Consider the following 16261-nt stretch of genomic DNA (forward strand, 5'->3'; position numbering starts at 1 on the left):
ACATCACTGCCAGTTGAAGCAGTAGTAGGAGAAGGTGCAGATAAGTTAGAGTCAAGTGTATGTATGAATGGAAATTCATCCAGGAACATGTTGCTGATTTCTCTGTGGACTAGTGACCAGTTAGATATAGACGACAAAGGCCTTCTGCTACTAACAACTAGGTGATCGGTTCCCAGGTAGCTGAACAGTTTTGGGTTGTGAACAAGATAGTGAGAAGCTATTAGATCTCCCATCAGCTCAGGAGCTCTCCATGTTCTCTGCAGTAAAAGCGACTTTGAACCTAAAAGAAAACCAGGTTCAAGTTTCCTGCTCTAAATTGTGGTTAATAACTAATAAGAAATCCTGATCAGTATGAACCAGCCACCTTGTACCACCTACAGATCAGTGAAAGCATTCCAGTTAAGGGAAGCGTTGGAAAGGCAAACAGGAGAAATGGAAGATGTTTATGAAAAAAGACTGGCAGCAAACATAAAAGGAAATCCTAAATTAATTTATAAGCATATCATGAGTACAAAATGGTTGTAAAAGAAGTAGGGTCAATTTGGAACTAAAAAGAGAAGTTACACTTTGAAATACTGTTAATTGAATACTGCGCATTTGTCTTTACCTAGGAGGCAGCTGCACAGATCCAGTGACAGAGCAAGAAACTCAGTTATTGGAAGGGTTTAAAATTGGTAAGGAGAACGTATTAAGTAAGCTGCAACAGTACTTAAAGTTGATAAGGCATCAGGACTGGAATAAGTGCTTCAAGAGTATTGAAGGATGACAGGGGTGTGAAAATTGAATATGCACTGATATTAATCTTTCAAACGTCCAGGAGGATGGTGCCAGAGTAATTCAGAATTGCAAATATTGTGCCCTTGTTCAAAAAGAATATAAAAGATTGGTCCAACAGGATTGGTGTGCAATTGCTGGACCAGTCAGTTTAACTTCAGTGGCAGGGAGACTTCTCAAAACAATGATGTGGAACAGAACGAATAGTCACATGGAAAAACACAGTTTGATTTGGAAGAGTCAACACAAAGGGAAAGATCATGTCTACATATCTTGGGAGGTTTCTTGAAGAGCTAATAGAGAAGGTTAATGAGGAAAATGCTGTTGTTATGATGTACATGGAATGCCAAAAGCTGGTCATTATAATGCTACACAACAGACTTATGAGCAAAATTATAGAATAAAAAGAACAGAAGCAACATAGATAGAAAATTGACTGAGGGAAGGAAACAAAGTAATATTTTTGAGGCTACAGGAAGTCTGCAGTGGAGTATCAAAAGGCTTAATATTGGGATCTTTTATTTATAAGGAAAAACAATGATCCATTTATTGGAGTACAGGGACAATTTCAAAGTTTGCAGACAGCATAAAAATTTGGGAGAACTGTACATTGAGTGTAAAACTTCAAAAAGACATTGACACGTTGATGGAGAGGGTGGATAGATGGCAGATACACTTCGGTGCAAAGAACATGGAGTGACAGTATAAAATCATGGGTACTATTTGAAAGTGTCAGGAGCAGAGAGACCTGGATGTATTTGAACAGAAGTCATTAAAAGATGACGGGTCAGGGAGAAGGAGCTGTTATTAAAGTGCACAGTATTCAAAAATAGGGGCACAGAGTACAAAAGCAGGGGGTATATGATGAACTTATACAAGATATTAGTTAGGCCTCAGCTGGGAGTATGATGTATAATTATGGGCACCACATTTTAGGAAGGATATACAAAAAGAGGTTTGCAGGAATGGCCGCAGGGACAAAGGAAGATTGGACAAATAGGGACTGTATGTTTTTGGAGAGGGGATGGCTAAAATGAGATTTAATAGAGGTGTTCAAAATCATGAGGGGTCAGGACAGAGTGGATAGAAAGAAAGTCTTCCTCTTCAATGGATCAAGATCCTGACGGCTGAGTTAAAAAGTGTTTTGTAAAAGAAGCAGGTGTGAAGTAATAAAAAGCTTTTTCACAAAGTGACTTGTTAGAGTCTGGAATGAATTGCCTGAATGTGTGGTGGAAGGAGGTTCAATTGAGCCATCTAAATGGGTATCAGATGATTATTTAAATATAAAACATGTGCAAGGGTTACAAGGAAAAACTATGAGATTGGTACTGGTTTAAAATACAGTATTCAGAGCTGGTGCATGCACACTGGGCTGAGTGGCCTCCTTCTGCACGGTAACAATTCTGAGATTCTTTTTAAACTTTTACACGAACCAAAACTCCTACACCATGGTTAGACTTTAATCTGTCCTCAAGTGGGCACTTATTACTGTTGGAATCAATCCATAGCTATTCTCAGTTCCCATCAGCCGGTTTCATTTTCCCTTTCTCAGCTAGCTAACTTCCAATCCCCAATTGAATTTTACAGTAAAGGTTACTCTGAAGATTTCTCTCTCTAACCAATGAGAGGCAAATCTTCACCTCAATCTGCATAAATTTGATCTCTTCAAATTTTAGCAAAAGGTCCTATCCACCTTATGTGGTGAAAATTAAAGACAGCATGTTCTCAGTTTCAGAAGTAGGACTGGCTGCCTCAAACCCATTGCTTTCTCTCTCTCTCAGATTCTTGAAAGTTCCTTTATCTGAGTTTGAGGAAAAACTAAAACTGCAATCTGATACAGCAATGACTCATTGTAGACTCTTGCCTTTCATTGCCCATTTTCATGGTTGCACAAATCATATGCACCTTGCATCTGGCTAGAAATGCTAATCTGTGGTGCTCGAGATCTCTCCCCAACTCCATTCTATCTTGGAATTAAACAGACAGTTTAAAGTAATAACAGTTTATAAAACTTTACATGCCTAGCACCACCTTAAAAGTAGAAAAGCAGAGATGTCTTGCTGCAATTGTACAGGGTATTGGTAAGACCATGCCTCGAGTATTATGTGCAGTTTTGGTCTCCTCATCTGCAGAAAGAAGTTCAAGCTATGGAGGGAGTGTAACAAAGGTGTACCAGACTGATTCCTGAGATGGCAGGACCGACCAACTGGGAAGGGTCTGGAATGGTTAAGACGATATTCATGGGAGTTTAGAAGAGTAAGGGAGGACCTCTTAGAAATGGACTCTCATAGAAACCTCTGAAATTCTAACAGGTTTAGACAGAGTAGATTCTGGAGGATGATCTGGATGACCAGACAACAGGGATTATAGGTGAAGGATAAGGGGAAGGCTTTTTAGAACTGAGATGAGGAGAACTATCTTCATCCAGAGTGTGCTGAGCCTGTGGAATTCCCTGCTACAGGAAGCTGCTCAGGCCACAAAACATTAGAAAGAGCTGGATGATCAGCCAATATCATATTAAATGGTGGAACAGGCTCAAAGGGCCAAATGGCCTACTCCTGCTATTATATTCTATGTTTCCATGATTAGAACTTAACTATTTACCCATGAGTCATCACAGAAGTTTTTGCCACTGTACACAGTGATGATGAACATTTTATACCCTCTACCCAATAAGGCTCCTGGATCCCACTTTAACATTGAACCACCTTGTTGTCAGGCAGTATTCAGGACAGGTCACAGTACCCCCTTCATGTCTCCATATCATTCTAAATGAGATAGTTCCAAAACATAATCTTATACCGTTATGTTTATATTTAAAAATGAAGAGTGAAAATGTTAATTCACCTGCTGGGGCCCCTGACGGGAGGACTCAGCTGTTTTGATGATGTCATCAGTTGCCCACCATCTATCCAGAAGGTATAATGCCACAGCTTGAAAAGGAAAACAAGAGGTAGATGTTCAGCTTCATCACAACCTTCCTCTACACACACACACACAATGCAAAGGAATTTGGAAAACAAGGACACATGATTAATAATTCAGTAAAGTCTTAGCTCATAGATGATGGGGTAGACAGTCATATCATTAGCTTATGGTAAGAATGCAGCATAGATTTAACAGAGCAATATTTAAACTCCAAGAATTCATTTACAAGGAGGGAATTACACAAACTGGAATTGTATTGTCCAGAATTTAGAAGTTTAAAGAGCCAATTCAAAGCTAAGTTTTTCAAATATTAAGGATAATGGCAAAGCGAGGATAAAAGATAAATTTTGGTTAGGTAGTCAAAGACCAGGCAATGTTCGAGGCAGGTTCTTCAGGAGCGATTTCCGGAAACATCACTACACATAAACGGATAGTAGAAGTCAAAACTATGTTTTGTAAACAGCAGCTGATGATACTTTTAAAATGTAACAATTGATGTGAGATTGGTAATTGTTTTAAGCTCTAAGTGTTAAAATTAACCACCTTTTCCTCGCAGACGTTAACTCACAAATCAGCTTTAATCTCTGTGAATGATGACAGACTTGAGGAAATAAAAAGGACTGTTCCCATTTCCCATTTACTACATTTACCAGAAGTGGTGCAATTCAGATACATTTCGCTGAAAAGGAGTTTAGTCCAACATCCGAACCATTCTATAGACCCAATAACAACATACAGAGGGAAACTCAGAAACTTGTAGAAGTAAGCAAAGACAATTGAAATTCTTTGATTATCAAAGTGATCGATGCTTTTAGCAAACAATACTGAACTACAAACATGTGCTCAGTTTAATGATCAGGATGGACACAATGTGCAAAATTAGTCAACGCCTTCTTAACTAGTAATTCACATTCGAAAAATATGGCACCAACCTGTGAACTGATTTTCAGGAGCAAACAGAGCCAGAACTTTATAAGTCGTATCGCCACCATAAAGTGGAACAAAAGCAACAGAGGACAGGCTAACTGGAATCTGTTTCAGAAACATACATTAATCAGTGGAAAATCAGTGACTTGAATGTGTGATCCATAATCCAAACAGTAGGATTGACATGAAAAGCAATAAAATATGAGCATTATTTTTTCTCACCACACCGTTGTTGCTCACTAATTCAGTATGTTTATCAGAATCCATTTCTTCTCCTGTTGAATACTTTCCACGGAGACAGGATTGGAATTTAAGTCGAATAAGTCTGATAAGAATTTGTTAGGATCAGGTTAGGAATTTGTATTACAGCCTGGAAAATGCAGAAACTAAAAAGGAATATATAATGGGCTGGGCTATAAAAGCAATGTCTGACCTGCATCCACTCAGGTATGGGTTGGCTTAAAAAGCAGGGGGGGGACCAGTGTTTCTCATTCCACATCTTTGCCCAAGCAAGTAATACACAGCCATTTGTTTCTTTGCATTTCTCTCTGACAACAGCTCAGATTCTTTCCTACTCAATTTTACTAACAGCAAGTGATTTGTTAATAATAAGAGCAGCAAAAAAGCAGTAAATATGTTGGAGTAGAAGTAGTAAGCATTGGAAACATGAAGCTGGTGGGCAAGTAGCGAAATGTAACATAACATGATGTTCCCATCTGTGGCCTTCTATCAAAACTGGGAAAAGATAGTAATGAGTCAGGTTTTGAGCAAGATCTTTCCGGCTTTCAGTTCAACTGGAAAATTTCAACTTTACTTCCAATTTCCTACTTTCTGTTGCCTTCACGTGATCTTGTGACTTGTCTTATCCTTTTGATCTCTTGATTTCTGGGGATAGGCTACTAACCTACAAGTCCGCAGTCTCCAGAAGTAGCTTGACTACACTTTCTCACACTCTCCGTCCGGAAAAGGACTCTGTTCCATTTTCCCAGTTCTGCTGCTACGTGCTTAAATCCTGGTGTGGGATTTGAACTCGGAACTTTGGGACTCAGGCACGAGTGCAACTGACCAAGCTACCCTGACAGAATGGGCAGATAGGAGAGAGGGCAGGAGAGAGTAAATGGTACCCCTTCCCTTTTCAGCACTCTGAAAGGATAATTACTTCCTCAATACTCTGGTCTCCTCGGATAATCAACCCATTACCCTCTTCTGTTTCCATTGCACATTTCCATGCAAACACTGGAGATGTGACACTCTTTTACCTCCTCCTTTCTCACCTCCTCCTTTCTAGATGATAGATATTTCTCTGTACCTCTTTCAAAATGTAGTCTACTGTATTTACTACCCACAATGCAATCTCTTACTCAAGGGAGCCCAAACATTGACTGGGGAATCACTTTGTGAAACACCTTTGTTCAGCTGGCAAATGCCTCTGGTGGCCCTTCATCTTAATTCTCCCGTTCCTCCAATTCTGACCACTCTGTCCTCAGCCTTCTTCAATATATCAATGACGCTCTGAACAAACTCCAGGAACATCACCATATCTTTCGATTGGGCCAGTTGGTAAAATTCTTGGCATTGCGAGAGTATTTCACTGTTGAAGGTGCCATCTTTTAATGAGACGTTAAGAAGTCTGTCTGCTTTGCTGGACATAAAAGCTCCCATGTTATTACTTGAAGAACAGTACAGATGAGATCCCTGGTGTCTCACCAATATTTATCCTTCAGCCAACATCAGAAAAACAGATGAAATACTCATTGTCCCATTGCTGATTGCAGGAGCTTGCTGTAAACAAAGTGGTTGCCATGTTTCATATATTATAACACTGACTAGACTTCAACAAAAATTAATTGACTGCAAGATACTTTGACGTGTCTGATTATATAAAGTGCTTTCTATATGCAAATTTATTCCCCCACGATTTCATGTGTTTACTCAAGTATCTAACTTTTCCCAGTTTTGCTAAAATGTCTAAGACTTGAAATGCTAACTTTGTTTCTCTTTCCACATATGCTGCGAGACCTGAATATTCCAATTATTCATGCTTTTCTTTTGAATTTATAGCATCTGCAGGACTGTGCTTATGTGATTTCACAGAACAAAACTGGCATAGGCAGGTGAACAAACCACCTTCACAGAAATCATCTGTGCTTCATCCATCTAACCGTTATAAACAAGTACACTTACAAGTGAGGAACATCATAGCCAAGCTCAATTCTTCCCTCACGTACACCTTTTCTCTAGTCAAGACCAACTAACGCAAGATCGGGGATCAAACCTGGGAATTTCCAGTTCATTTTTTTTTAAAACTTTACTGCACTTGTTTACAGAACGTGGGCTCACTGGCTGGGCCAGGATTTATTGCCCATTCCTAACTGGCCAGAGTGCAGTTAAGAGGGACAGTGAGGTCTGCAGATGCTGGAGATCAGAGTTGAGAGTGTGTTGGAAAAGTAGAGCAGGTCAGGCAGCATCCGAGGAGCTGGAAAATCGATGTTTCAGGCCAGAGCTCCTTTTCCTGACAAAGGGTTCTGGCCCAAAACGTCGATTCTCCTGCTTCTCGGATGCTGAGCTTTTCCAGCAACACACTCTCCACACAGTGCAGTTAAGAGTCAGAGCCAGAGTCAATCACATTACTGCGAGTCTGGAGTCATATGCAAGCAAGGATGACATTAGTGAATCAGATGGATTTTTACAGTCATCAACTGTGGTTGCATCATCATCATACAGCCAGCTCTTTATTCTAGATTTTAATAAATTCAAATTTTACATCTGTCATGATGGAATTCAAACCCATGTCCCACGAACATGGAGTTCTATATTGCTGGTCCACCACCTTCCCAAATGTATTAATGCAGCAACTATTAAAACGTACTTCCACACTGGACCAAAATTGGGGTTGCTAAAATAATCTCTATTAAAAATTGCATACGAAACAAGGGTCCATAAACATGAATTTTAAAAAAAAAGAATTTCTTTCTGTAGTAAACAAACCATATTTTTGACACGGATGTTTAGGTATTGGCTGCAATGCCCTTGAGAGTGGAGTATTCAGTGAATACACATACTGTGAATCTGAATACTTACTCAGATTGCCTACATTCCTATTAAACCACCTTACAAGGTAGATTCGTTACCAACTACAATTTAATACAGTACAAACCAAAAAGAAACTGCTCGAAGTAATATAGGAGAAAGTGAGGACTGCAGATGCTGGAGATCAGTCAAGAGTGTGGTGCTGGAAAAGCAAGTAGGTCAGGCAGCATCAGAGGAGCAGGAGAGTTGACGTTTTGTTCATAAACCCTCCATCAGGAATCCTGCTCCTCGAATGCTGCCTGCTCCAAGTAATATGTGGTGTTTACATCTAAATGGTAAAAGCTACACGAGAAAGCAAGTTTCAGGGTGTTATATTGCAGCACACTGAAAAATGGAATTTATCACGTTTACTTATACAGATCCTTTTCAAATTAATGCACTAGGTACTCTCTGTGGTCTGTGTTTGATTTACCAGAAAAAAAAAAGTCACATATTAAATTATACTAGTAACATGCTCTAGCTTTCTGTATCAATGCAATACTTTTACTTAAAGTTTTTAGTTAACAGTGCTGCCATGGAACCATACTATAAATTAAAAACACAATAATAATAAAAAAAGGGCAGTACATTGAAATGTCACATTACAATAATATTTAGACCATGTTCTACATAATATCATGTAAGCACTTTTGGCTATAGTCGGGTGGGGGTTCACTGCACAGAATTTGTGTGATGATTTCATTTCGCACCAGAAAGCCTGGAGTAGATGCGCTGAGCGTCCTACCTTCCTTCTGTTGGGTAGGGTAAAATATTCCAGCTTCTCGGGGTCACCGTACAGAAGATTAGACATGTATTCCTCAGCTGAATGCTCAATGTCTTCATGCTCCAACTCAGCAAGCAAATCCACAGGGAATGCCATCCCCACTAAAGGGAATCAAATTAATATCAATTAAAATAGAAAATTCTTTTGCTGTGCATCTCCAAATTGAAATTGCAGTACATCAGCCATTTCATGTTAGGATTTAAGGAGATTCTTGTAGAAAGGTTTAGTTGCCATTGTAATGGCATTTCTTGCTAATTCATTCATCGGTCCATGCACGATTTGCTATTTTTGTTAATACTGTTCGGTTTGAGCAGTGCCAAATCAAGCAAAATACTTTCCTTTCTTAAATTACATTTAATTTCAAATCATTCACTGACATTTTGGAAAAGATTTGAAGAAATTTCTTTACAGGTCCAATATATTCATCATAAAAGTCAAATTACTTTATAATACTTCAAAAGGAAATGTAACTCAACACTGCTGTTCTGCTAGTATCCATCTGCTCATAAATAACTCCACTTGACTCTATTGAAACAGTAAGCTGCTCAATAATCTATGCATGCTGGCTCAATGAGATCATGGCTGATCTGATAATGATCGACTCCACTTTTCTGCCTTTCCCCCATATGCCTCGATTCCCTTACTGATCAAAAATCTGCCATTCTCAGCCTCAAATATCCGTAACGATCCAGTCTTGCCAACCCTCCCCTGTAAAGAATTTCACAGATTCACAACCCTCAAAAGAAATTCCTCCTCATCTCTGTCGTAAACGTGCAACCCTTTATTCCAAGATTGCATCCTCTGGTCCTATACTCTCCCACAGGGGAAACAAAAATTATGCATCTAGCTTTTCAAGATCCCAAGAATCTTATGTTTTAATAAGGTCACTGCTCATTCTTCTATATCCCAAAGGGTACAAGCGTAATTTACTCAATGTCTCCTCAATGGTCTGATCCACCATATCTGTTATCAGCCTAGTGAATTTTCTCTAGACTGCCTCTAACGCGAGTGTATGTTTCTGCAGATAAGGGGCCCAAAGCTATGCACAGTATTCCAACTGTGGGCCAACTAAAGTCTTGGATAATTTTAGCAAACCTTCTCTATTTTCACACTCCATTCCCTTTAAATCAAAGGCCAATATTCCAATTGCCTTCCTGATTACCCACTGACCAGGGTGCAAGCTTTTTGAGATTTATGGACAAGGACTCCCAAATCCCACTGTTCTCTACCTTTCTGCAGTCTTTCTCCAATCAAATTGGTTTTCAGGTCCTCTATACATCCTGCTAAAGTGAAAAACCTTGTGTCTCCCTACATTATATTCCATCTGCAATTTTTGTCAACTCACCTTACCTGTCCATATCCTTCTTCAGACTTTGTCATCCTCACCACCCATTTGAGTGTTGAGGTCTGTTAGTTATTTAGGTGTTCGACAATACATTTAATTGTCTAACTTTTCTTGTTTAATTATTTTACTTAATTTTATTGGAACCACCCAAAGTCTCAGATTTAAATGGAGAGTTTAAGAGACACCCAGTGAGAAAATTCAAATTTTCTGGGCAATTTATTCAAAATGTGATACAATGAGGAGTCCACAGGGTCCCCAGGCATAACTCTTATCTATACTGGGATAACAGCTGTCTGACTAGCGAAAAACCTGGAACGATAGATTGCATTTTGTTTTGAAGGTAAGTATATTTAAGACTGAGATAGATAGGTTCTTGAGTATCAAAGGGATCAAAGGTTACAAGGAGAAAGCAGGAGAATGGAGATGAGAAACTTATCAGCCATGATTGAATGGCAGAGCAGACTCGATGGGCCAAATGGCCTAATTTGTGCTCCTAGGTCTTATGGATCTAGTAGCTGCAGGATTTCAGTCTTTCAGGACATAGCTGTAGGAGTTTTAGCTTTCGTGCATGTAATTTCATTTTCTTTAGAACCTTCAAGTAAACAAAATAAGGATGGCAAATAATGTGCCAGGACAAAGCTTACTAACTACAGAAGTGGAAAATTATCAGATTTATAGCTAAAAAGGTCCATCTGCATTTCCAATATTTAGCTTTTCAAATAAAAAAGTGAAGTTAACATACTTCCCAGAAAGCAGCATTCTCACCATTTTGTTAATTGTTTACTTTCGATACTACTCAAGTGTAGGCATGTATTTTAATTTTGTGTCCAAGTTCCCCTTGTAATTGCCCATTGTAATAAGTAAAGATTTCAACTCCTGTTGCATTCAAACTAAAAAGGATAAATCTGAAGTCTCATGAAAGGCATTGATATGATTGTAAGTGGGCCGTATTAGGTCTTATTTATTATAGTAGTTACAGATTCACGGAACGACTCCTATGAATAGTGCAAAAACTGCATTATTTTAGATTTTTAGCATCTGCAGTAAGACAGGAGAATGCTGGAGATACTCAAAAGATTTTGCAGCATCTGTAGAGACACAAGCAGGTCACTGGGTCTTTGAAATATTTGGGAAAAGGTCATTAATCTGAAACACTAACTCCATTTCACTCTCTGCTGATACTAGCAGATCTTCAGTATTCTCTATTTTCAATCACCTCCAGATTTGCAATAAGCAAGTATTTTTAAGTAAAGAGCAGTCAAAGTCTCTTGTCTACAGAATGCGAGCATTTTGTTTTGTGGAAATGCAGCAAAAGGCTGCATTCTTTATCTGCTTAACAAACCCAGTCAGAAGATGCATTATGTACTATCTTTAAAGTCACACTGAACTGATTAGATACTATGGAATAACCTCTTTAGCAAAGCATTCGCCTATGGAAAACCCAGAGCACAACGTCACATCAGCACATCTGGACAAATTAACATACACACACAAAAACTGGATTCTTGCTACGTTGTGAAGGGTAGTGGTTATTTTACATATTCAAGGATTTGATAACAGTGTCAGAAAACAATGACAAAGTAAAGAATATATGGGACTAAAAAGCTTAAACATTAAACCATTGAAAGACATCCCCACAATCACTCATACCAAATTCAGGAAGTTAACTCCAAACCTTACTCCAGTCAGAAGTGGTCAATCATTAGAGGCATCCAGGGAATCTGGACTACCTCAGCTTTCTGCTGGTTAATGTGTCTGCACCAGCTCTCTGAACATTTTGCATTTGAACTAAACTCCTACTTTTTTCTCATAACCCTGCACGTTAGATTGTTATTTGGACTAGACTTCTATTGCCATCGGAAATTCTGTGAATACAGTTTCGGAATTTTGCTGCCCCCTCCACTAATTACCTGCACATTGACCGGGAGAGCAGCAACATTCCCCTTTATAACTACTAGATGATGTCTCCACATCTAATTTCCTTGCAGGTTTGTTCTTCTACATCCTTCCCATCCTCCCAGAGCTAAGGAGTAAGACCGGTGCAATGACATTGGTTGGCGGTTGATAGATTACACCAACCAATGTCATTGCACCGGTCTTACTCCTTAGCTCTCATCAACTCAATTCTCTCCTTGAACCCGCTGAAGCATCCTCTTTCTCCAGTACTGAAAAGCTCTACTTAATCAAGAACCATCAATCTTTTTCCTTTTTTCTCCTTTTCTATCTTTTCTGAACATCTTAATATTTACCACTTCCATAGCCAGGTGGTAAAGCATCATAATTCCAATGGCAACCTGTGCATGTAACTCTCCAACATTACTTACTGTGCTGCATGTATTCACATATATTCACAAGCGTGCAGTGTAAGCCTGATTTGGATTCCATTATTTTGTCCCTTACTCTGACTCCCTATATCAACTCACTGTGCATTATTCTATTGTTATCTGCTCTCCCAGCACTTTTAATGTATTACTCTAAAATTCTCTCGATTCCAAAATCCCTGGTGATTCCTAGACGCTGAATTAGTTTAAACCATCCCCAAAGGCCTAGCAAAAGGGCCTCACAACAAACTCAGGACTGGCTCTGCTCAGAGGCAGGTCATTCAGCTTGTGTTGGTGCCATCTGCCCCAGAGCCAGTCCAAGTGTCCTGGGAATCTAAAATCTGATCTCCCTTGAATGAGACATTATATTAATCCAGGAATTGCTATATCCGAGGTTCTGCTTGATAGTTTTCTATTCATCTCCCCAAATTCCAATTGCAAGGTCACGTCCCCTTCTTAACGACATCATTTGTACAAATGTGGACCACAACCTCTGGCTGTTCACCCTCCTCTGTAAAAGGTTCTACAGCGATTTTGATACATCCTTGATAATTGCACCAGGGGTACAGAAAGGTCTGCCTTTTCCCCTAACAAAAGAATCGCCTATCAGTCCTGTCCCTCTGATTTCCTCATATAGCCAGACCATGCTTGGTGCTATGGGCTTGGCTCTCATTGCATTCCACCATGGACCCATCACCCTCACCAATATCCTAACAACTGCGGGAGATTACTCTCTGAGAACTCGTGCATTAGTTGTCTGCCTGCCCCCATCCTGCAGAGTGAGCACCTCGCTGAACCTGCTATCCATGTAGTTCTCTGCTTAGTGTATGTATCTCAGTGACTCTAACTGCTGCTTGACCTCTGTAACCTGGAGCTCAAGCTTGTGTAGTCCATGACACTTTCCACACGTGGGTTTGTCTAGACCATTAGCAGTGTCCAGGAATCCCTATGTACCTCCGATTGGACACCATACTTGCCCAACCATATCTTAGCCTTTACTCAGGTTACCTTATTGTCTGTATCTTTAGTTACTTCATGTCACTCCAGCCTAGCTCATGTACTAATAACAATGGATATAATTGCAAGTAAAAATTTCTCCACCTTTACTGACAAATCAGCTCCTCTCCTGCAAATTCTTACTCCCTCTGTGCTAGTTTAGAATTTTATATTTTTCAAAATAATTCAAGTTGAAACAATCCCTAGCAGCAGCTATTCAACAACCAACTAATTCATAACTTTCTGGTAATGTTACCGAGACACACTCCTTCTGTGAGGAGAAAGTGAGGTCTGCAGATGCTGGAGATCAGAGCTGAAAATGTGTTGCTGGAAAAGCGCAGCAGGTCAGGCAGCATCCAGGGAACAGGAGAATCGACGTTTCGGGCCTAAGCCCTTCTTCAGGGCTTAGGCCCGAAACATCGATTCTCCTGTTCCCTGGATGCTGCCTGACCTGCTGCGCTTTTCTAGCAACACATTTTCAACTCTCCTTCTGTGGTTTTATCTCGTATGCAGTCTCGTGGCTGCCGGCTACTGTCTCCAGGTCCTCCTCACTCTCTCACACCTTTAGGTGCTGGTGACGATGTGGATGTGAAGGACGGCATGGCATTTTATTCTGAATTTGTATTTTGAGAAGGGAGTTCACCCAATGGTCAACCCAGTACCCCTAACACAGATTAACTGGTCATTAGTGTCACTGCAGATTAAGGGGATCTTGCCTATAAAACGACAGTTTCAATCTTTTGCAGAGCTGTGCTTTGGGACACTGAGGGAATATAAAGACATGTGCCTCAAGGTCTTTCCCTTTTCTTTAGTTACTGGACTGCCCACTGTACATAATTTTACTTGGCCACAAGTGGAATATTGCATACAGTTTAGGTTGCCACACTACAAGAAGGATGTGCAAGCTTTGGAGAGGGTACAGAAACAGTTTACCAGGATTTTGCTTCGTTTGGAGGGTATTAGCTGTGAGCAGAGTTTGGACAAACTTAAGTTTGTTTTCACTTGAACATTAATGGATGTGGCGGAGGTGGGTACTGCAGATGCTAGAGATTAGAGTCAAGATTAGAGCGGTGCTGGAAAAGCACAGCAGGTCAGGCAGCATTCGAGGAGCAGGAAAATCGACGTTTCGAGCAAAATCCCTGATGAAGGGCTTTTGCCCAAAATGTCGATTTTCCTGCTCCCTCAGATGCTGCCTAACCTGCTGTGCTTTTCCAGCACCACACCAATCTTGACATCAATGGATGTGGGACAATCTGATAGATGTTTACAAACTTGAGAGGCTAGAGAGAGAATGGATAGTCAAAGTCTTTTTCCCCAGGATACAAATGTCAATTACTAACAAAAACAGAAATTGCTGGAAAAAGTCAGCAGGTCTGGCTGCATCTTTGGAGAGAAATCAGAATTAACATTTCTGGTCAAGTGACCCTTCTTCAGAACAGATGTAGCTATGAAAAAGTTTTTTTTTTAAAATGAAGGAGGTAGGGTGAGGGGGGCATGGGTAAGGCACAAATGGTAGGTAGATATAGAGCCCAAAGAGACATAAGAACAGTTAGACAGACAAAGAGTCTGAGGAAAGGTCACTGGACCCGAAACCGGAAACTCTGGTTTCTCTCCACAGATGTTGCCAGACCTGCTGAGCTTTCCCAGTAATTTCGGTTCTTGCTGTAGACAGACAAAGGAGTAGATAACAGTCAGCCTAGGAGAATGAATAGCTGCTAAGGGGACAATTAGTGGTGATCAATAGGTCGTTTGTAATAGCAGATCATGTGATAATAAGGCCTAGTGTGTGGGGTAGGGGAAAGCATTGGGAAGGTGCTCAAGCCCTGAAATTGTTGAACTCAACATTGAGTCGAGAAGGTTGTAGAGTTCCTAAGCGGAAAATGAGGGGCTGTTCTTCTATCTTATGCTGTGCTTCACTGGAGTACTGCATCAAGCCTGAGACAGAGATGTTGGCCGGGGAACATAAAGGTGTGTTGAACTGGCAGAGAACAGGGAGCTCAGATGCACCCAGTTCATGCTTTGTTTCCCCAATGTAGAGGGGATCGCATTGTGAGCAGCGAATGCAGCAGACTAGATTGAGCGAAGTGCAGGTAAAACGCTGCTTAACATGGAAGATGTGTTTGGACCCTTGGATATTAAAGAGTGGTGAAGTAAACAACTAATGGTCCTCTGGACGTGGGTGCTGGTGGGATAGTAGGCAAGGACAAGGGGGCCAACTGTTGTGAGAGGGAAGAAGGGTTGAGGGCTGAAGTGCAGGAGATAGGTCAGACCTGGTTGAGGGCTCTATCATCTACAGGAGTCTTCGGTTGAGGAAGAAGGCGGACATTAGGAAGTCCCCTTGTCAAAGTCGGCCTCACCAGGACAGGTGCAATGGAGATGGTGGAACTGGGAGAATGGAATAGGGTCTTTACAGGAAGTAGGAGGTGAGGATGTATACTCAAGGTAACTTTATGGGTTGGTGGGTGTATAGTGAATATTGGTGGCTAGACTATCTTCAAAAATGGTAACAGAGATATCAAGGAAGGGAAGGGAGGAGTCAGATGGACCAGGTGAAGGCGAGGGCAGGGTGAAAATTGGAAGCAAAATTGAGAAACTTTTCAATTCTGGACGTGAGAGGGAGGCAGTGCTAATAATACCACTGATGTACTGGAGAAAGAGTTGTAGGTGGGGGCTAGTATTGGATGGGAACAAGGAATGTTCCACATATCCCACAAAGAGACGGCATAATTGGGGCCTGTGAGAGTATCCATGGCCATCTGTCTGACCTGAAGAAAGTGAGAGGAGTTAAAATGGAAGTTATTCAGGGCAAGCATGAGCTCTGCCAAGTGGAGCAGGGTGGAGGAGGGGGATGATTCAGGGCTTTTTCCCCAGAAAGAAGCAGAGAGCCCTGAGGCCATCTGGATATGGGATAGACGTGTAAAAGGAATTGAGACAAGATTGTGTCCAAAAGTCCTTAGTGTAAGGAGAGCTTTGGGATGTCCTGTAGGTATGAAAGAACTATACAGATATAAGCTTGTTCTTTTGTGACAAAGAACAAAGTACAGTACAGCACAGGAACAGGCCCTCTGGCCGACGGGTCAGATCCTCGGATGCTGGCTGACCTGCTGTGCTTTTCCA

At 40.7% G+C, this 16261-nt stretch overlaps 1 protein-coding gene across 10 annotated transcripts in view; it reads right to left on the bottom strand.

Annotated features, from left to right (window-relative positions):
* fam169ab (family with sequence similarity 169 member Ab) overlaps positions 1–16261 on the bottom strand; it is a 103586-nt gene that overhangs the window by 51995 nt on the left and 35330 nt on the right. For 7 of the 10 annotated variants that reach the window (XM_088000254.1, XM_088000219.1, XM_088000227.1 and 4 more), the window contains exons 2-5: positions 8444–8583; positions 4852–4954; positions 4635–4734; positions 3622–3707 (exon numbers count right to left, since the gene is read on the bottom strand). In XM_088000254.1, the coding sequence (XP_087856380.1) occupies positions 3622–3707; positions 4635–4734; positions 4852–4954; positions 8444–8583 (429 nt within the window). The remainder of the gene's footprint in view (positions 1–3621; positions 3708–4634; positions 4735–4851; positions 4955–8443; positions 8584–16261) is intronic. The other 3 variants (XM_043707446.2, XM_088000249.1, XM_043707454.2) reach the window with 1 other exon arrangement.

This window comes from Chiloscyllium plagiosum, unplaced genomic scaffold (assembly GCF_037043375.1).
Source record: "Chiloscyllium plagiosum isolate Xiang-an unplaced genomic scaffold, Cpla_swu_hap1 HiC_scaffold_2, whole genome shotgun sequence".
NCBI lineage: Eukaryota > Metazoa > Chordata > Chondrichthyes > Orectolobiformes > Hemiscylliidae > Chiloscyllium > Chiloscyllium plagiosum.